The sequence below is a fragment of the Nicrophorus vespilloides genome, unplaced genomic scaffold, assembly GCF_001412225.1.
Source record: "Nicrophorus vespilloides isolate i.1.1-1 unplaced genomic scaffold, Nicve_v1.0, whole genome shotgun sequence".
NCBI lineage: Eukaryota > Metazoa > Arthropoda > Insecta > Coleoptera > Silphidae > Nicrophorus > Nicrophorus vespilloides.
The window spans coordinates 1,447-23,422 of record NW_017100100.1 but is presented as its reverse complement, the minus strand read 5'-3'; the positions used below and the strand labels follow the sequence as shown (position 1 = coordinate 23,422).

At 34.0% G+C, this 21,976-nt stretch overlaps 2 protein-coding genes across 2 annotated transcripts; one reads left to right on the top strand and one right to left on the bottom strand.

Moving 5' to 3' along the window:
• The first annotated feature begins 893 nt into the window (after positions 1–893).
• LOC108567969 (atrial natriuretic peptide receptor 2-like) lies at positions 894–10,315 on the top strand. Its single transcript, XM_017928793.1, has 15 exons — positions 894–1,256; positions 1,586–1,775; positions 4,915–5,098; positions 5,168–5,376; positions 5,434–5,548; positions 5,613–5,908; positions 5,960–6,172; positions 6,237–6,315; positions 6,366–6,498; positions 6,611–7,121; positions 7,178–7,336; positions 8,939–9,119; positions 9,181–9,526; positions 9,594–9,959; positions 10,010–10,315. Exons 1-15 carry the CDS (start codon positions 1,041–1,043, stop codon positions 10,226–10,228), a joined length of 3,417 nt encoding a protein of 1,138 aa, XP_017784282.1. The 5' UTR covers positions 894–1,040; the 3' UTR covers positions 10,229–10,315.
• Positions 10,316–10,950: 635 nt separating this feature from the next.
• On the bottom strand, positions 10,951–21,277 carry LOC108567959 (trypsin-1-like). Its single transcript, XM_017928777.1, has 7 exons — positions 21,198–21,277; positions 20,977–21,083; positions 20,541–20,677; positions 16,945–17,060; positions 11,725–11,896; positions 11,257–11,662; positions 10,951–11,196 (listed from the first exon to the last, which is right to left on the bottom strand). Exons 1-7 carry the CDS (start codon positions 21,262–21,264, stop codon positions 11,032–11,034), a joined length of 1,170 nt encoding a protein of 389 aa, XP_017784266.1. The 5' UTR covers positions 21,265–21,277; the 3' UTR covers positions 10,951–11,031.
• Positions 21,278–21,976: the final 699 nt, after the last annotated feature.

The following is a 21,976-nucleotide window of genomic DNA, read 5'->3' as shown; positions in this document are numbered from 1 at the left end:
TATTGTTTATTGGTATTAGCATAAACTAGACTTTTGTGTGTGCCTTGTTTCTGTCCATTAATAAAATTGATATATGCCCATTGTCCAAATATGCTTTGATAAATTGAAGATCGATAATTTTGCGGTTACAATTCGAATTGTAACGAATCATACATTATTTTCCATATTCTTGTATATTATTATAATATTTTTTCAATTATTTACAGTTTTTCTTTTAAATAAATTTATTAATTGGTAAATAATTTCTTTAAATATTTGCAAAAAGAAAAATATAAATTACTTCTAAAGTAAATTACAAGTAGTTGAATAAGTATTAGGTAATAAATCATTGTATAATGGAATTATGTTGCACATTGTACGCGATACATGCCAAGTAAGTAATTGATAAGTGTTTGTCATGGATCGGCTTTAAAGCAATGCATTTATAGATAACCCTTAAAGTCGATTTACATAATGAACCAATCGAGCGGGATTACATTCTAATAATTTCGATGCGATAAGTTTTCACACCAATTTTAGCAGGAAAAAAAATTCAAGTACTGTCGCAATTTTTCCTCTACAAATTAGTTTGTAGATAAAATCCTATTTTTGTAATTCAATTATTATATATAATATATATTATTATATATGTTATATAGATATATTTATATATCTACAGAATTGCGATCGGATCTCTGTGGATCCAATCAAATGAGGTAAAAAAAAAGTGAAACGGAACGACGGAACAGAAAAAAAAAACGCGTTCAATCCAGTCCTGCGTTTTATGGCTATCTGATTTATCTTTGATAATGCGCGGGCGGGGGCTATCAATATTTGCTGTCCCTAAGGTATTATTAGTAATCGACGTGCGTTGACAATTTGATGCCGTACATTGTACGCTCGAAACGCCACAACAATGCCAGTGATCAAGTTTACCCAGTGCGAGTGAAATTTCCTGCTGAAAGAAGCGGTAGAAACATAGTAGTCAGTAGGTTGTAAAGACTAGAGCGAGGGTGGACAGTTGTCACAGTTGAGTGGGATTTTGAATAGACGGTCGAGTGATGTTCGTGCTCCTGATCCTTGTGATCCTTTCCTGCAGCGACGCGACTCCTTTCCAACCCTGGGACACGAGGAACTGCAAGTCGGCGACGGACACCTGCAGACCTGAAGAACAGGTCATGAGACCCTGCGAGCCCATCTGCATAGGCGCCAACTGCACCCTGCGGGTAGCAATCATCCTGCCTGAGAGTGAATTCTACATTGTAAACGCCGATGCGGTCAGTATTCCTTTCATACGTTTTTCTATTCCTTTCGTTCTGAATCGAGGATCATTCCTGCAACTTGGCCCTTGATAGGAACATACATAGTATTTTTTTTACATTTCATCCCCCTCGCTGCGATTATCATTATTATTCAAAATCGTAATTCGAGAGCTTCCTTTCAATTTGATTGATTATCCTGCGATTATTTACCCTCCGCAAACAATTATACTCGGCCTCGATATTATAATTGATTTCTACGGTGTCCTCTCATTTCACGCGTACTTTGTTTTTGTTATTCATTCATTTATTCTAATTTATACCCTTCGATTTTCCTTTTCCTGCAGGCGCTCAACGAACTGCAGCTGGCTGAGAAGTTCACGAAAAACTCCGGAATTCTCCCGCAGGATCTCACCGTCAACTTCTCGATCTACAATGACCAGTGTAAGCAAGGTTACGCAACTGTTGCTGCTGTCGATGCTTACACTGACCATTGTTCTCACGTTATCTTTGGTCCTGTTTGCGACTACTGTACAGGTAAGCTTTCTAAAATAATATATTAAAACCTTAAAATTATATAAACGAATTCAAAACTTGACATAAATATGTAAAACTTACTGAACTATACCCTATTTAATTTGTAACTATTATAAACTTCTATTTTTGAGTTCTATCCAATTAATCCTTAAATAAATTTCCATATTAAATATTTTTCTTAACAAAAATTGTTTAATTTTACCAAAAGAAAAATCTATTCTACATTTCTTTTGAACTTTAAAGTCAACAATATTCTAATAATATACACGTATAAAAACAGTAATACTCTGTTATAAACCGGACTAATCGAGGATTTTAAAACCATATCAAAATATACAGCACAAAAAGAGACTTGACTGAATACAGCAAAAAAAGCAATGTATATTTTGTTAAAATTAATACTTACAATGAAATGATTCATTTTCCTTCAAGGTCAATAAAATTATATTTTGACTTTTTCAAAATCTTATCTTGGGTTCTAAGCTACTAGAACTTCAAAAAAAAAGATTTATTTTTCTTCAAGGTCAATACAAATTTATATTAAAATTGTATTATAAAAAAAATAATATTTATATTTAGACTAAGTGTACTTCATACCTGATATGTACATAATTGTAATATATTTGATAATTAAAAGAGTAGTAGCTATACCTCACTATCATTCACTATAGTGCAGTTTAGTCAAATATCGTATTATGTGGTTCATTTTTGTATTTTGTTTCGAACAGTCCGGGATATTGGCGGAACCGCTGTACTTAAAAAATATCAAAATAAATCAGAAATTTTCCTGTTCTCAAAACCATCGATGGCCTCAATAAGAAACCTGTTAATAGCTTATCAATAGCTAAACATAACCTATTTCTGAACCGTGAATGGTACTAGAACTGAAACGAACAGACACACGTTTTGCCAAGTTGAATGCAATTTAATATTTTACCTAAAGACAGCATTAAGCTTGTCATCGGCCCTAGGTACTAGTTATGTAAATGATGACAATGGAAAAGATATATTATTAAATACTAATTCAAATATTTCGTGGTTGTGGTCCCTAGGTACTGTGGCTCTGACATAGATGAATTCAACTTATTTGAGTGTATGATGTTACTGATGCAAAGGTTTTTTATAGGAGTAGTAATCGAAAGAAAAACGTCGAGCGTAGTATTATAATGTTATCGCATTTATTGGTTACGAACATTATTGGGCATTTATCGGTTACGTGCATTCGGGTCGAGATAAGTTACGAACCTGTGCGACTCACGGAGAGTCACATATATACGTACACTCACAGGTTACCATATATATATATTTTTTTACGAAATGATTCTGAAATAATCATCATCAATTATTATTGTAATAAGTACGTGTGGAACGAAAAAGCGCGCCATTGATAATGGATTTATTTACTCAGAAGACAATTCCGTGGCTTATCTCTTTTAAGATTTAATACAAATAAACTCAATCAGTGTGTAATTACTAATAACAAATTTATCTTTTATCGCGTTTCATGATACGGCTCTTATTATATATTTATATGTGTATATAATATATATATTTATATATAAATGGATTGGAAAGGATATTTATAAATTGTTGTTATCAAGAGTGCACATACTTTTTTTATTATTATTATTATTGTTATTTTAATTTTAGGAAGAGAACTCTATTCCACAGTTGCATTAATGGTTATAGTAATAAAGAGCGACAATTGCATTGCTTTTATTACCGATTGATCATGGGTGGATAGGTTTATGCTAATCGTATATTGTTGTACTAATAATAATATGGAGTTTATTGACAGAACTCGCGTTACGTATAGCTTCTTGGTGCAAGAGCAGCAATTCGCTTCCCGCTATAAAACCGGTGAAACACAATAACTCATTTATTTGTATAGCTTTGTTTTGTTTATCGTACATCTCTATTCTCAGTTTAATCCATTTGTAGATGTTCCTTGAAACTCTTAAGTTCGTTAAAACTATATTTATTGGCTTTAATAAACCATGAAAATTCAGGTGAAACATGAAAAAATCTTGTTCTAAAATAGTAAATTTGAACATCCTTATTAATAATAAAAAATACTTGCAAATTAATTTTAATAGTGAAATAAATTTTCCAACATAGCTCATAGAAAATAAAAGAAAATTGAGGTAAAAAATAACTTGCATTGTCCGGCTTCCAACAGTCCGAATTCACTATAGTACGGTTTTATTTAAACAAAAGAAAATAAAGGTGTTTTTTGTTTGTTTGTATTTAGTTCTTCGATTAGTCCTGTTTCAAACAGTACTGAATATTGGTGAAGTATTGCTAAGCTAGTAGTGATTATGTAGTAACAAATGTATCCATGTTAAATTGTAGTAATAGTTAAAGAAACATATATAATAGTTGTTTGTAATTCGAATAGTTTTCATTTTTCTTATATAATAATTAATTGTACATCATTATTTTGGAAACTTCTTAGGTCTCAATTCCTTTGATAAAGCTGTTTTCCAGGTAATATTATTTTGGCTGTGCATCGCCTTTGTAAACATTTGTATGTTTTATATAATGGTCTCAAGGCCCATTGAAGCGGTATTATTATATTGTCATGAGATATGAACGCCAATATTTGTTTATTTTCTCTACAAATGCATTGATTTGTCGAACTTTGATCTTCGAACTCCAATTATAAAATCGCGACATTCTGTTTTGTAAAATAAATGAAGCAAACTCCAGTTTCTTTTCAATGTACAGCTTGTTTGTCACTTATTACACATATTCGGTTAGTTCAAGCGAATATTTCTAGTGTATTGATTCTTGCTTGAATTCACAAATTTTTACTTCCTAGTATGAAACCTTTATACAAAGGACATCCTCAATATCCGACATCCGTTACGTTCTTTATCTTTGGTTTTATTCCACGTAAAGGATTTTATATATACTTTGATATTTATTTACACCATTATGTTCTTATTTATTACTACTTTCTTATTCTTATTACATAACATTTACTAACATACTAATAACAATCTTTTTTCTGCAATAAGTAATTTACTCTTTTATAATGTAAATAAATATTTGGTAATTGAACAATTATACATAATTTACTGAAATTAAGATATTGTAAGTGTCATGTATTAATTTAATTCTTTTTTTATTGTTTTAGCAAGTGTGGGTCGTACGGTGCAATATTTAGCTAGTTACGGAACACCTTTGATAAGTCCTGGAGGATTCTCTTTTGATTTCGTCATAGAGAAGATCAAATGCGATCAGGAGTTTTTCATGTTAGTAAATGCAGGTATTATGGATTACCTGTCGTTTGGCGAGTTCTTATATCTAATGATGATCAGGTGAGGAAACCCAGTGTAAAAGCGTATAACGCCTTCTACTATTGATCAAGGGGGTATCGGTGTTCACAGATTCAAATGGGTTAACTTCACGCTGATGTACGAGAAGTATGACCAGAACCAAGTCGGAGGTGATCAAGGTTGCCAGCTTCTAATGAAGAGCTTTATGGAGCTCATCAAGAACATGGAGTTGAAGTCTAAGTTTGTAGATGGCGACATTGTCATGTTGAAGATGTCCTACGAGGATTACCTAACGCAAAAGGTCGGCGTGGATTATGGAAGTAGGTAAAAGATTTGCTTGGCCGTTAGCCCACTGGTTAAGATATTTGGTATTACAGTCGTCGTGTTGTGCACATCACCGGAGCACACGAGGGAGATCATGCTGGAAGCGGAGAAGTTAAAGATGACGGAGAGCGGAGAATACGTGTTCTTAAATTTTGATATGTACAGTAAGTAAGTTGCTGGTATCACCAATGAAAGGAAAATTTCACGACAGACTGTTTTTCAATTGTATTAGCTCGACGCGACCATCGCAACCTTGGTACAATCAAAACGATACGCTGGAAAACAACGAAAAAGCTCGAAGGGCTTATAAGTCCTTATTAACCTTCACACCTTGGGATGAGGCTCAAATCGTTGAAGGCACCGCTAATCAAACTAGTCCAGGAAGCGTGTATCTGGATGGCATCTACGATGGTTTTGTTTTGTACGCGCACGTCCTCCAGGACCTCCTCTTCGGCAATAACGATACCGAGAATGTGGTTCTGCGTGGCGTCGACGTGGTTAGCAAGATGTTCGGATACAGATATATAGGTAACTTTCAAAGCAAATCTTGTTCACAATTTTATCTCTTCTAATTTGAAGGCAAGCACGACAAGAAAATTGTGATTAACTGCAACGGACAGAGGGTCGCGAAGTACGCTTTGATGCAAATGAATGGAGAAGATAAGTTTCACATTGTGGCCGAGTATAATACATTAGATAAGGAGGTGCAAATGCTGAAGAACATCACGTGGGTGAGCGGCACCCAGCCTGGAGACACTCCGGTCTGCGGCTACGATAACTCGAAATGTCCCAGTAACTATAGAATTTAATTATAAACTCGCCTGAAAACGGCATTAATTCAAACAATTGCTTGCAGCTGAAGTGAACGTGTTTTTGATAGTGGCCTGCGTCGCGGTCGGTATCGCCCTAATTATCTTCTCGGCCTTCCTCTACAGGTAAGCTTCGGATCTGTGTGGTAGCTGGTGCTAATCCCTCGGTATTGCAGGCACTACAAGCTGGAAGCGGATATTGCTTCGATGACGTGGAAGGTGAACTACGATGACATCAATTTTTTTGAGAAGCCTCGGAGCAGCATATACTCGTCCTGCGGTTCGATTGCGAAAAGAGGCAGCCAGGCGGTGAGCATTCCAATCCTCGCAATTCCGGAACTCCTTTTGATCCTCTTGTTTTTTTTTATACGTTCCTTCCTATAATCATCTTCTTATTTCCTTTTCTTTATCTGCTGCTTAGACGTTGGTGTCGGATATGGATGCGGGAAGTTTAGCTGGGGATAGGCAGCTTTACACTACAGTGGGTTACTATAAAGCAATACGCGTGGCCGTGAAGAGATTGAAAGACGCCAAAATCGAACTAAACCGGTCGCAGTTAAAGGAGATGAAAGCTATGAAGGACTTGTCAAATGATCACTTAGTTAAATTTTACGGTGCTTGTTTGGATAGTCCGCACTGCTGTATATTAACCGAGTACTGTCCGAAAGGATCGCTGCAGGACGTCCTCGAGAACGCCGAGGTGAAGCTTGATTGGGTCTTTCGGTTGTCCTTAATACACGATATTGTGCGGGGCATGCAGTATTTGCACAACAGTGATATAAAATCTCACGGGGCGCTGAAATCCTCGAACTGCGTTGTTGATAGTAGATTCGTGCTGAAAATAACCGATTTCGGAATGGGATTCATCCGTTGCTACGCTCTGGACGACAGCTCCGACGGACACAACCAGGAAACGCACTCCTACTGGGAGAGTAAGCTTTAAATTGCTTTGGTAGTCGTAACCTAGTGTTAATCGTCCTTGTTTTAGGACAACTGTGGACGGCACCCGAGCTGCTACGGATAAACAACAGGCCCATGCAAGGCACCCAGAAAGGTGATGTCTACTCCTTCGCCATCATCGTCCACGAGATCGTAACGCGACAAGGCGTCTTCTACTTGGGAAACAACAATAACATTTCCAAAAGCGGTAAATTAATTGAATTTTCTACACTATCCCATTCCCAGCGTTGATTATGCAATTAGCCGCCAGATTCGAATTCAGATTTGACCACACAGCAATTGGCATTACCCTCTCATCAATGACTATTCAAATTCGCTAATCATTTCGGAAGCTGTTGGACCGGAGTTGTCCAGAATCTTTCGTACGTGCCTCTCTTGTTCTTCATCTCCACCATTCTTTGGGGAAAGAATACTCGATTCCGGGGTTCGGTGGTGGTGGTTGCGCTCCGGGGCGGCGCTCGCATCGGCGCAGCCATCGATTTCTCAGTTTCCTCTGGCGAAACTTGCAGATCGACGATCAGTTTGCTTCTGGTTGTTGGACGATGTAAACAGGCCTTCAGCAAACAGAACTCCAGCAACACGTAAACGCGCTCCTAAAAATCTTCAGCAGGTGTATTTTCGGAAGTTTAAACTACAAGTCGCGCTATGGCTAAAGGTGGACCTGGGGCAATGTCCTTGTCTTTACCCGCTGATATATCGCCAGGAAAAGAGGTCGGCACGTCGACATCTCCGAGGAGGGCCGTCAGTCCTCTGCTCGAGGTTCGCAGACCGCACTGCACTTTGAACTGTGACAACTGCAACGCGATCCTCGAGGACCGCTTCAAGCATTTAAGTAAATATCGTAGAGTTTGTTTACAATACACGCGCGTCGGAAGTGAAAAGTTTTCTATAAACTTCCGGCGGGACTTGTGGCGACTTCTTTAGGAGATATTTTTTTGATGGTCCTAAATTTCGCATAACTTTAAAACTTCTTAAATTTAAGCTTATTTTGTTTTTCAATAAATTGAATCGTTTGCTAAGCAATTCTCTGACAAGTTTTGCGTACAAATAGCAACGATTATGTAGCAATCCGACACTATAATTGAATCGGAAGCACTAATCTGCGATTCATTAAATCTTATTGGCAATTAGCAAACTTATCCGTCGCTTTGCTTGATGTCGGAAGAAAACATAAACAAATTCTCTTTATTGATTTGAACCTAGGGCACATTAGCATGTCGTTTTAGCCCTTAGTGCGTACACAATATCCACTGTTCATTTGACTTTTAAATTCGTAGGCGCCTTGGCTAGGGCTCGACTGAATCTCCTCGCTCTTTACCTCCCTACATTATTTGACCCGGCGCATCCACCTCATCCAACATTTTCTTGTACGACAAATAATATCTCGCACCGTGCATTCCAATGTCTTTATTATTATTATATATTTATATGATCAATATTTCAACACACGCAAAGCTTATAGAAATTAAGGTATAATATTCCTTTTTACAACTATTCTTCCAAATTTAATTGATGCTTTAATCATCTCTAATTATTGCTTCTTAAAGATGAAACAAGTTTGAATCAATATTTAATGCAGTGCACACGTCTAAAACTCCGTTTGGCCCAGTTTTCTTCAAACTCAATGCATAATCTTCAGTTCAATTAGTAATACGTACAATGGCGCGAAATCTATTTCCCGTCGGGAATTTTAAAGTATTGAAAATCAGTACGCATCTTTACGAATCTTTTACGTTGACGTAAAATTAAGTATAAAGATACATAAATCAAAAGCGGTTTTTATTTGTAGAAATTGTTGAGGGAGTCAAGAAGGGAGCCGAAGGGCCGAATGGTCAGCTGTTGCGGCCTTTGATAGATGAAAACACTTGCGATGACGATGTGTCCGGTTTGATGCAGCGTTGCTGGACTGAGGAAGCCGCTGACAGGCCGGACTTTAACGCTCTGAAGAATACTATTCGCAAGATTAATAGGTAAATTGGTGTATTCAGTATACTCGTAGCAGTCGTTTACATTTGGTAGTAATAATTTCAGAGGAAATGGAAACGACGGTAACTTGTTGGATAATCTTTTATCCCGTATGGAGCAGTATGCCAATAACTTGGAGACGCTCGTCGAAGAGCGCACTGCTGACTACTTGGAGGAGAAGAGGAAATGCGAGGAGCTTCTATACCAGTTGCTTCCGAAAAGCGTTGCTCTTCAGTTAATCACAGGTAACTCTGTGATTGCTGAGACCTTTGACCAGGTCACTATTTACTTCAGCGACATCGTCGGCTTCACTACTCTCTCGGCTCAAAGCACTCCGCTGGAAGTCGTCTATCTTCTCAACGATTTATACACTAGTTTCGATTCCATCATCGAAGAGTTCGACGTTTATAAAGTAAGACTTACAAGAAGATCTAATGCGCGACAATAAATTGGTGCTTTTTGTTACCATATCTGCTTAGGTCGAGACCATCGGCGATGCTTACATGGTTGTATCCGGATTACCGGAGAGGAACGGCAACAAGCATGCTTGCGAGATAGCCAGGATGTCTTTGGCCCTTCTGGCTCAGGTTCGTAAGTTCAAGATCCGTCACCGGCCGCAGGATCCTCTCAAGCTTCGCATTGGAATGCACACCGGGCCTTGCGTTGCAGGTGTAGTAGGGCTTAAGATGCCCAGGTATTGCTTATTTGGTGACACTGTAAACACCGCGTCTCGCATGGAATCCAATGGAGAACCATTGAAGATTCACGTCAGCACCGCCACCAAAAAGGTGCTCGAGAACTTCAAGACCTTCGACTTGGAGTGTCGTGGAAACATCGAGATTAAGGTAGGTTTCAGAGGAGGTGTCTGTTGCGATTTCCAACAAATATTTTGCAGGGGAAAGGTAAGATGACTACTTACTGGTTGAAAGGAGAGATCAAACCTCCGGTCGAGAAGCCGAAGACGATGCCGAAACCCACCGTCAGCACTCCGATGCCCAAAAGAGAGATTACTTTCAGCAACAACACCGGCTCATTGAACACCGTCGATACCAGCGTGGATGAAGCAGCTATACCATTGCTGTCCATCATCATCCCCGACAATTCGCAAAATTAAATCGACGTTGTGTCTCCAAAAATAAATGTTGTACCAATGTTCTGTACTCTATATCGTGGCGGGAGCTGCACCTTCCCCTTTTAAAGAGAATATATGTGTGTATATGAAGATGATCCTTAACCCTGTGCAGCTCTCGATCTGGACCCCTTCGCTTAGACCACGCTAGACTAGTGGCCGTGACCAGTACTTGCGGACCACCCCTCCCTATGTATTCCCCGAGTTTCCACCTTCTCACAGTATTAACTCTGTTTTCAATGGATTCTTTAGAAACAACAACTAAAAAATATATATATATACCAAAGAATACTGCAATCAGAGTTAACGTTTCCATCGAGCTTTAAACCCCCTATGTGATAGTATTAGCTTGGATGTTCTTACTAAATGTTAATGGTAACTCTGACTGTAGCTTCAAATTTTATTTATTATATAATATAATTATTTTATTTTCGTTGATTTTATTTTCGTTAGCCAATTTCGTTCCACTCGTTTTGTTTTGTTTATATTATTTATGCACTGAACAATTACCAAGAAAAAGAAAAATGATTTGCAGATTGACAGAGAAAACAATTGAAAACAAAAAACAAGGTAATGAAATTGCAAGAATATATTTATTTTAAATCTCAAATTGCACATATTATATTTTTTATTGATATATACCAAATAATATATACTTGTTATTTAATTATATGGAATAATATATATATATATATATGTATGTATAAATATACGAGAAAATTATGTATGTAAATGATAAAAGAAACAAAATATAACTGACTGTTTAAGGCATTTCTTCAACCTTGTTTTTACTTGACTATTGTCCTTTTTACTATCCAAGGGATGTACTTGTCCACTCTAGTGTAGATACCTGGCAGACCTCTGTCTCCGCAACCGATGCCCCAGGATACGATTCCGATCGCAACCCATCTGCCGTTCTTCAATTGGTAAACCAAAGGTCCTCCAGAGTCGCCCTGTAAAGGTGATTATATAATTTCTTATGTTCGAAAGGTTTGTAAAAGATTCGACTTTACCAAACATGAATCCTTGCCACCCTCGTGAGCAGCCGCGCACAGGCTCGTGTCGCTGATCCTCTGCGCGAAAGCATCCACGCATCGCTTATGCTCCCAGATTGGAACGGACACCTCCAGCAGGACTTCACTGGTGGGTCCCGCGTAGTACTGCTGGCCCCAACCAGCTACGGTCGCGGTCAGCCCTTCGTACGAGGCATTCAAAGGTGGAAGACAGATCGGCCACATGTACGAATTAAAGTTAACAGACTTATCAAGGGTGATTATCGATATGTCATTGTCGTATGTCCCTTGACTGAATTCCTCGTGGTTCGATATGAGGGACACGGAGAAATCACGGGATCGCGTCTCACCTGCCCTACCGAAGTCGTATTCGCCCAATCTGACTCTAAAATCGTTAGCTTTCAACCTGTGAAGTAATTGATGATGATAAACTTGAATCAATTGCACATAAATCATCTCCTTCGTTACCCGTTAAAGCAATGTGCCGCTGTCAGGATGTGCTTGTCCGTGATCAAGGCTCCTCCGCAGAACTGCCTGTTGCCTTCGCTCGGTTTGTACAAGGTCGCCAACCAAGGCCATCGCTTTGCAGGGCTTGAGGCCCTATTGCCTACTGGACGCGCCAACTCCGTCAACCCGCAACCTGCAATCACTTAGCTACAATGTGTTGCCTACACTTCTATGACTTAAGCCAAGTATAAAAGATAAGTGCACTTTATTATATTTAAATATTTTTAATTTTCCAAATAGTTTTTTTTATCTAACATTCTTTGTAATTCTCTTCATTATTAAATAATACTCTTCATTATCATATCCAATGATACGGAGCACTTTTATACATAAATGATTCCTCGATTAATCCGGTTTCAAATAGTCCTGGATATTGGCGGAAATTGCACTTTACAACGATGGTATTTCTGAAGATATGAAATATAATTTAAAACTTATTGAAATACAAATGTCATTCATTTTAAAAATAAAATAATTTTTGTATGAAAATTTGCTATAGATAATAATAAAATTCTATCCAATTGTATTAAGCTCTTGTAAGTGATTGTGACCACATTATGTATAAATCTAAATTGCGTGGACATTGAGTGGTGGATATGAAATTCCTGCAATGTAAATCGCCTTATGAGGATTTATTGAGTTCTAGGAAGGCATAATAATATTACACCGAAATCGCAGCTGACAACGTTCTAGACGATATTTATGATGAAGATGAAACATGTATGCTGCATTTCCATTCTTCGTCGTCTTGCTTACTATTCCTTTGTGCGGAAAATCCGCGAACAGAGGAAAACTGTCTTCCTTTATTTATTTTACTGTATTGCTTTTATATTGTATTGCATCGATTGATATACGGAGAAAGCTGGAAGACGTGATTTATTTCATCATTTGTTGGAATAATTAAAATATAGTTTTCTGTACAATAAATGAACAACTTTGCTGCTTTTACTTGAATTAGATAACTTCGAAGCAATCTATTAATAATATTTGTTAATTTATTTGTATATAACTAAAATTTATGTATCTACAATGGGTCTTAATTTACACTCATACCTCGTTTAACAAAGTTCTTAATTTAAAATCCTAGTTTTATGTTAAAATTAAATGAACAGAATTTCCTGTCAAAAAAAGTTATGATTTCAGAAGTTTAGTAAAATTGTTCAAAATCATTGATTCATATTTTTATTCTATTCGTTTTATTTTCTTTCAAAAGCACTAAATCATTTCCACCTGTTGATGTAGAAGCTTTCCAAATAAAATTCGAAACAAAAGATAATTAAATTAAATTCTGCTTGAAAGGGTTGAAGATGATTTTAAATTCGATTTACTAATGCAATAAATCAAGTTGTTCAAAACAAATATATATATTTTTTCCGTTTATTTATTATTATTAAGTTTATAGATTTTATAAATATAAAGGTGCACCCACACCTTTCTTATAAAAAAAATAAATCAGCACCTGCATTGAGAAATATGCATTGCAAATTCGCTTCATAATACGTAATTTGAAACACCATTAACGTTAATTAATATGAACAATAACAGTGATCAATTAATTTTCAAGCTATTACAAATAATTCTGATAAATCATTTTCCATTACTCGGTCAAGGTTAAATCGTATGAAGGTTCCACTTTTATGCATTTAATGATGACCCATTAGTAATAACATTGATATATTTACTCGTTGTTATGCGGTTTTATTGTCCTCGATTAGTCCTGCTTTAAATACAGTAAAGCAATACCTCGTATAGTGCGACTTCGATCAATTGGAATTCACTATAGTTCAGTATAGTTCACTATAGAAAAAATATAAAAAAAAAACTATAGTAGACAAAATGCTTAAAAATATTTGTTTTCTTTTATATTTTTGAGCAGTTTATCTAAAGTTTTTGATTAGTCCAGTTTCAAACAGTCCTGGATATTGACAGAATCCGCACTGTGCGAGGTATTGTTATAATTGCAAATATTTATCAAATATAAAAGTATTTCTCTTTATTAAGATTGAAATTGGACTATGATTGTGTTATGATTTGGAATCCTTAGTGCAAGAGACGCAAACATATAATCTTGGGAGCAAATTAAAGTTCTGAGTATATTATTATGAGTTTGTTCAAATGTACTTTTGGCACGCTTTTCCGTATTTTCCTTGCATCTTCAAAGAATAATTTTAGTTGGAAAATTTTATATAACTTTTTACACCGAAAAAAAAAATATTAATATTCTTGAAAACGAATATTTCAGCTATATTAATGACATTATAAATTATTATTTTGTTGTTATTGTTATTATTTTATTCTATTATTATTATTAACTTACTATTTTTGTTTTATAAACTTATTTTTAAAATGAACAAGATAAAAATTCCCGGAATAAATCTTCGATAATAGCATCCACTACTTTACACATTTATTAAATTGTAATTGATCTAACGCACATATAAATCTATTTCTGTCTCTGCAGAAATAATCTTAAAAAAAACCATTTTTTGGTTTTTAATCCTACACTAAATTTAAAAAAAAATACTATTATATAAACAAAACATGGTTGTGTAAATAATAAGTTTATTCAGGAATAAATTGAAATCATGTTGTTTATTACCCTACATTATTCATGAATATTTAACTAAAGCGAAATTCCTGTGAAGAGGTTATTTGCCTCTGGCCCTTCTGACCTATTAATTCTATTTTCATAATTATGAGAATAATATGAGCGACACCTCATTTTATCATTGCGAACATAATTGTTTACACTTAATGAACACATTGTCCAATTAAATCCTTGCTCAAATATATTTTAGTTGACAGATGTATATTATATATTAATACATTATTTATTTCTTCTGTTTTAACTACGTCAGTTTATTTGGCTGAAATTTTTGATATAAAATATAAATAATTTAGAAAAAGTCCAAGGACCTTTGGTCCTGATGTATAAGATATTCTGAATTTATATGGCGATTTATAAATAATTGTGTACGTATTATCGAACATACGTTAAGAGGGTGTACGTTAAGTGAGTGCTTTTTGTATTAACAATACTTTTATAGAAAAATCGATCTATAGTATTTATTTTATTCTTACTTATTTGAGATATTTTTTGTTAAGATATTTAGGAACAAATATTTATAATTTATTCCAATAAAAATGTTGCTATAATTATATTTTTTAGAAGAATTTTTGATAAATGATTACAAAAACTTGTATTTCCAATTTGGGTTGTAATTTAATGAAATTCAATTCGTTAATAACCTAACGAATGAATGACCAATGCAGTCTTACCGCAGCGTACAGGGAATTGTATGCTGTCATATTACCAGAGCAACCCTATTGGATTATCCGCTATCGAACTGAAATCCTTTCTCACCAATGAGGTCATCTTGCATTATCCGATCTGCAAGAATCGAGTACGTCTTTTGTTAAAAAAGGCAAATCCCGTATCCGACGCACACGGAAATCTAGCTTAGTGCATTCAACAAAATGCAATTCGAACCAATTCTTTTAATGAATTTAAATCGAATTGAGAAATTCCAATTTAAAATATATATATAATTCCAAACTTTTGTTTAAACAATCGATACAAAATAATCGGTTTGCTTATGGTTTATGAAACAAATGTGCTTAATTATAAATGTTTCAAAACTAAGATGTTTGACAAATGATTCTACAACTTTCAGTTGTCATTAATAAAATTCTATAGTATTTTCTTTTGCAGTATGTATTCATATTATTATTTATTTGTTTAGCTACAGCGAATTACTGTTATTTTGTAAATATACGGAAATTTGCTAAACTCGTAATAATTCATAGACTGTGAATTATTACGCGTGTAATAAATACGTACAAGTAAGTAGTAATAATTCATGAAATTGTTAAAAAACTAACTAATTAATATTTTATACCTCTCTTTAACTGGAGAACATATTTTATTATTGTCGTTTATATTTCATGCTAGTGTTATATTTTAAAAAAAAGTAATGAAGAAGAAAAAACAAATCGTTATTGTCGAACGTTATGAGTAATGTAAAGTGAGAGATAACGGTATAATAAAATAAGAAAATCGAATAAGAAATGTATATATATATATATGAAGTTGTGCCTGGTATGGATGTGTGTACTTTATGGACGCAGTAAAAAGGACGAAGCGTAGCAATCCATGCCGTGATATTTGCTTTAATAAAACCAACATTACCCACAGACAAAGACTAAAAGAGGTTCGATTGATCTCGTGATTTCATGAAAACTGAAGCGAATATTTAAAAGGAACGGACAAACATAGATAACTAGAAAATTATAAGTAAATATAGTTACCGTTATTCCATAAAATTGTTCGTTATAATCTGTGTAAAGTTTTCATGAAATATTTTCTTTAAATCTATAGAAATTACTCGAAGTCGGGTAAATATTGTTTATTATTGATCGGTTCAATTTTGGCAACTGCTTGTATATTGAATTTTGTTAAATTTGATAGATAATTTAAAAGTATTTTTACTATATACTTTACAAGTCTTAATAATAAAATAATTCTGGAAGATTTTTTTAATGCCGAGAAAGTTTGTAAAGTTACGGGATTTCCCGGGAAATTTTATTTAAAAAGAACATAGAATATAATTTCCCGGGATATCCCGGAAAACACCTACTAACATATATTAATATGGGTTAAGTTACGGTAGTGGTCTAACTTAGACTCCGGTCCAAGTCCGGCAACTCTCCCTTATATATTTATAGGTGTTTTATAGAATATCTATACAAATTGTTAAAGTATGAAAAGTTTGTTATTCTATAATTTCTCTAGTTAATGTATAGAATAATAGTAACGCTTGTAATTATGTAATTATAATTCTATATATTCCTCTAGTAGTAATCTTATATAATGACTAGGTAATGTATATAATTACTAGATAAATTATTAAAATATATAAATTAACTATCGATTTCATGAAATACATAGAATATCGATAATATAAACTTTAATGGTAACATATGCATCAAATAATTTTGGTAAATGGATGGGAGGAAGCTTTGAGCCTCATCCATCGATTTTCGATTAGCGCTCATTCATCGTGGTGCGGTTTTTTTCGTTGGGACTTTTGGGGGGTGGTTTTAGGGGGTTATTTTCATGTAAGATTGGCTATTAGGGTTGGTGTCGGAGAGGGCGCTAGTGGTTTAAAATTAATACTGAACCAGTAAATGCATCTTCGTCATCGTATTCTTCGCCTCCGGCTGGTAAATCCATAATCAATTGAGCTCCCGTCAAACTTTGCAGCAGGATGTCATCCGGACAGCAGACGCCCACGTGGCTGAAATGACAAAATTACAATGATTTACTACACTTTTCTTCAACATCTTTCACCCTAATTAGGTTACTTTATCTTGCAATGAAATTAAGGATGATGCTCTGATATAATGCGAGTATTTTAAAGCACAAGCACATGCTTTGGTGCACTTCAAGCAGATGACCTTGATTTTAATGCTCTGAAATTTATCAAAGAAAATTTAAACTAATAATCAAAGACAAACATATTTTACGAAAGAAAAAATTAATTAATTATTTGAAAATATTAATTAAATTAATACAGTGTAAATAGACAAACAAATTAGTGGACAAATAACGGATGTTGGAAATTATTAGCATATGATGTCGAGTTCGGATGCATATATTTGCGAAATCATAGTCCAATTAACGTACGCCGACTGTAAAATATACATTCGCAATAACATCGAGTACGTTCATGCGAATAAACCAAAAAAAATAGATACATGTATTTGAAGATAATTAACGTACATTAGCAAAGAAGACTGTAAAATATACGTTTGGAAGAACATTTAATACATTCGTGCAAACAAAAAGGCATTTATATACATTGTCCGTTTAAAGTACAGAAATTTGTGCACGAATTATCCACAACACTACCTCGTACAGTTTGAATGGTTTATTTTTATATGTATTTACTTCTTTGATTAATACGGTTTCAAATACACGAATATATATGTGATTATCCGCACTATGCGAGGTATTATTTGTTTTTAAGAGATTAAAATAATTGTTTTTTTTTATGTTAATAATAGTTTATTATTACAATTGTAACAGGACAAATTTTCGACGTTGAAAAAGGATAAGGATTTTATATCATAAAATTATATAAATTAATGTACAATATTTTTTTTTGTTTGAATTTGAATGATGATAAGTGGCGTTATCTGGATTTAATTTTAGATATTAAATATTTGGAATGTGAATTGAAATTAAATTTTACGATCGATGTGGAATCCAATGTATTTTACGGAGTGAGAAAGCTTTATTGTATTATTTTTCATTTAATATGAGAAATGTGAATTTTTTTTATAATTCATTCTTTTTTTACTCGCCACGTGTTATACAATCTAATTTGAAAATGCGAGGAAAAATAAACGTGATATAATCGGAATAAATTATATAAGAAGGATGAGAAACGAGAATTTTTTTTTTCAGTTCTTATGTTACGTAACCATTAAAGGATAATTGTAGACATCACATTTTTCAGAATATGAAACTTAAATAAAAATATAGGAAAATTGAATTATTGCAATAAATTTACTTGATCTAAGTTAGTTAAGTGATACATGATGTGTAGTTACGAAAGTTTTGAGAAACGTGTGTCGAGAAAATTGATGGCGAACTTACAACACGTAATAAATATTGATCTGAAGGAAGTCTATGATGCTCTTCTTGTAAGAGGAGCACTCACCTGTTAACATTTTTTTTTATCACGTAACTGAATTTGCTTATTTCCGTTTAAAAAAAAATGTATATTTTGTTCATCATAAATAGATTGCATATTACGGGTCCGCCAATATTCCGGACTGTTTGAAACCGTACTAATCGTGGACTTTATAAAACTAAAAATTAACCACCACAAAAACTGTATAAAAGCAACGAATGAACAAATTTGAATAGTAACTATTGGATATGCTAAACAAAACGTATTGACTAGTAATTTTTTTTTGTGAATGCGTACGTTGGTTTCGATTTTCCCATTGAAATGAGATACTACATAAACCATTATTAGCATCTCGCATTTACAAAACTCACAAAGACTGGTATTTGCTGTGAAAATACACGGGAGCCGAGTTGATCTTCTCAAACAGATTTGGACGGACACTGGAAATTCGTTTACTCCGGTTTGTAATTAACGTCGATAAATGTTTGTCCAACATCAGATTGTTGTGAAAATCGATAACTTTTCGTTACACAACGTCAGTTTGATTTCAAGGTATTTTGTAAATTATAAATAATAGTACGGGATAATTGCGAAACCCGTACTAAGCGAGGTATGCGTAATATAATGGAGTTTCTGTTATTAAATTCGTTTAATGAAAAGGAGACAACAATTTAATGTTATTGTATTAAATCTACAAGACAATAACAAAAATATGAGACTGAATAAAATAAAATTTAATAAAGGTTAAGAGTATTGTTGTATACGAAGATTACATTACGTCAAGCGTAAGGGACTCTTAGGAAATAATAAACTCGAATCATCCGTCGGATTTATTCGACAAAAACAATACAAATTATACTTGAAACTCGTTAATGAAACAATTTTATTTTTTTTTATTGGAATTGAATAAAAAAAAATATGTATTAAGCAATATTAGTGCATAAATATAAAATAATCTATATATTAGAAGCAATAGGCGGAAAGACCCCGGTCGTTAGCCCTTTGGCCAGCCTATTAATATATATATATATATTTTTAATTTTATGTTAGAATTTATTTATATGTAAAGAATGTACTTTTTTTCTTATGTCTTATGTATTAATGTTTGACCAATAAAAAATACTTATAAATAGAAGCAATACTGGAATTTCATTTCTTGGACGATTCGGTCCCCGAACAATAATTTCATTTTCGGTTTACGAACCATTTTTACATAATTTTAAGATTGTTCCAATACCTATTAACATATTATATATTAATATAATACTAGGATTAATGATAATCATATGATAATGAAACAAATTGTTTATTACCATCACAATGTCCATTATATTACAGAGATTTGGTTTCAGTTGTAATTGCAGTATTATTCAATTACAGCAGTATACATTACTCAAATCAGATCAGGAATGTGATTATCATCATCTAAGGATGTCGCGAATTTCAACTGTTTCTATAACATTGTATACAAATACAGTGTATGGACAAATTTATACTTAAATCATATTTTTTTTTTTCAAAAATATTACTGTGTTAAATTTCTTATAGGAGATTTATTGTGGATTATTTAAAATATGAAATAGAATGTTATTATTAGTTCCACATTTTTTAGGTTTTCAATAGAAGTTGTGGGTTTTCTGTAAAATCCGGATGTGTAGTCATCTAATAATCAGAGGATGCTCTATAAGTAAATGCATATTTGCAATTCGAATCTTTTGTGTATTCTAATTGAAATTGGGTTTCGTCGTTTGGTATAATGAAACCGTGTTATGCTATGGGGTTGGAGCACCGGCTTACCTGTACAAGGAATTGACCATGAATGTGAAATGAAATGCGCTCTTTATGGAAATGCTGGCAACGCCTACGTGTCTGAACTGTTCAAAAACGCAAAACACTGTCTTGTTTATTTCTCTTTTTTTTATATACATATTTTCTATTCGTGCTTCTCTTTTTTTTTTGTTTCATGTTCGTACGTTCCACAAGTGTGTTTTGCATTTGAAAAGTCGTGATTTATGTGGAAACAAGCATTGATCCGAGGAGACAATCTGTGCGTGCGATGCCGCCTCGCAATTCGCTCACATTTTTTCAATAATGCAGAGGTAGTCCAACGCTGCCTTCCCAGAGATGCCGACCACGTCCAAAGGGCAATAGATGACATGCTTGCAGTGCCCTTCGACCTCGCCGGGCGCGACGCATTCCTGATATCTACGGTTTAACTACAGACAATGTTAGGGTTTTGAGGCTTATTTCAAAACCGTTTTCGTTTTTTGATAAATTTATAAACCGGTTTTCAAATTTTAAAAACATTATGAATATGAAAAAAAAAATATTTTGATTAGAGACGTAAGAAAAAAAAAAACAAATTTAGTGAAGTTTTATATTTTTGTAATTTTATTAAAATAGTAAATTAAATTTGGAAATACTTGAATCTGAAAACCGTTTTTTTTTGTATATAAACCTTAGCTGTTTTTTTATAGTTTAGGTTAACTAGTGATTATAGATCAGAGAGTTTTACCTTGTATCTTTTGCTGAGCCCTATGTACCTTTTGCTTCTGGAATGGCTCACATTGTAATCGTCGTTCAGGAAGTCGAAGTCTGGTCTATTGATCAGGCTGATTGAGCCTGGAAGTAGGCAAGTATATGAAATACAATAAAGATCCGAAGGGTCGAACTCCGAGGCCAAAGGGGAATTTAAGCGGTTGATTTAGGTTCGACGTCGAGGGAAGTTCTAATTACCTGCTGGTGGCATCCACCGGGCACTGCTCAGGACCACAAGGAACGTCAAGCAAACTATCGAGATCATTTCACACTAAACTAGTAAATTTTATTCTTTTCTCATTCATTTATATTCAGTATCAAAAATACAATTCGCAGATAAATTTGTTTCCTGTACTCTGCGATTGTGAATCACCTACTACACCCACCATACGATTACCAACATTATTATTTGGATTAATCTATTTTCATGTCCTAATTTATTCTAGCCGTTTAAATAAAAAAACTAGTTCTTGTCAAAACAGTTTCATTCAAAATTTATATTTATTAGACTTTACCAATTATTAAAATATGTTACCTTAATTATTAATTTTGATAAATCCCATCAGAATTCAGTTAATGTACATAATTTCCATACGTTAAGTAAATGTACATTAGACAAATAGACATTCCCATATAAATGTATGCAGTTTTATTGGTACACATGCGTTTGTCAATTTGCAGATGATGTTTGATGTTCTTACGAACGTACAATTATCCAACTAACATCATTTGTGATACGTCACTTGTTATATTATTGGACCTTAAATAGCGAACGTACGTTAAAAATGTGTACGTTAAATGAACATTGCCTGTTAATTTCTGTATAGCATCCTATATTATTTGATTATACAAATTTGTACATTAGACAGACGAACAATTCCCATATAAATGTTCTTAATTTTAAATAAATTTTCTCTTTTTTTATACCCACTGGCGTGTCAGAGACGCCACGCAAGTAACGTAGGGACAATTAAAAT

Excerpts from the sequence above, each read along its gene's own strand:
- LOC108567969 (XM_017928793.1), top strand. The coding sequence starts at position 1,041 with ATGTTCGTGCTCCTGATCCTTGTGATCCTTTCCTGCAGCGACGCGACT. Across the intron at positions 5,099-5,167 it reads TTATATCTAATGATGATCAG|ATTCAAATGGGTTAACTTCA; the intron begins GTGAGGAAACCC and ends CGGTGTTCACAG. Across the intron at positions 5,909-5,959 it reads GTTCGGATACAGATATATAG|GCAAGCACGACAAGAAAATT; the intron begins GTAACTTTCAAA and ends TCTAATTTGAAG.
- LOC108567959 (XM_017928777.1), bottom strand. The coding sequence starts at position 21,264 with ATGATCTCGATAGTTTGCTTGACGTTCCTTGTGGTCCTGAGCAGTGCC. Across the intron at positions 20,678-20,976 it reads GGCTCAGCAAAAGATACAAG|TTAAACCGTAGATATCAGGA; the intron begins GTAAAACTCTCT and ends CATTGTCTGTAG. Across the intron at positions 17,061-20,540 it reads CTCTGCATTATTGAAAAAAT|CCACGTGGGCGTCTGCTGTC; the intron begins GTGAGCGAATTG and ends TTGTCATTTCAG.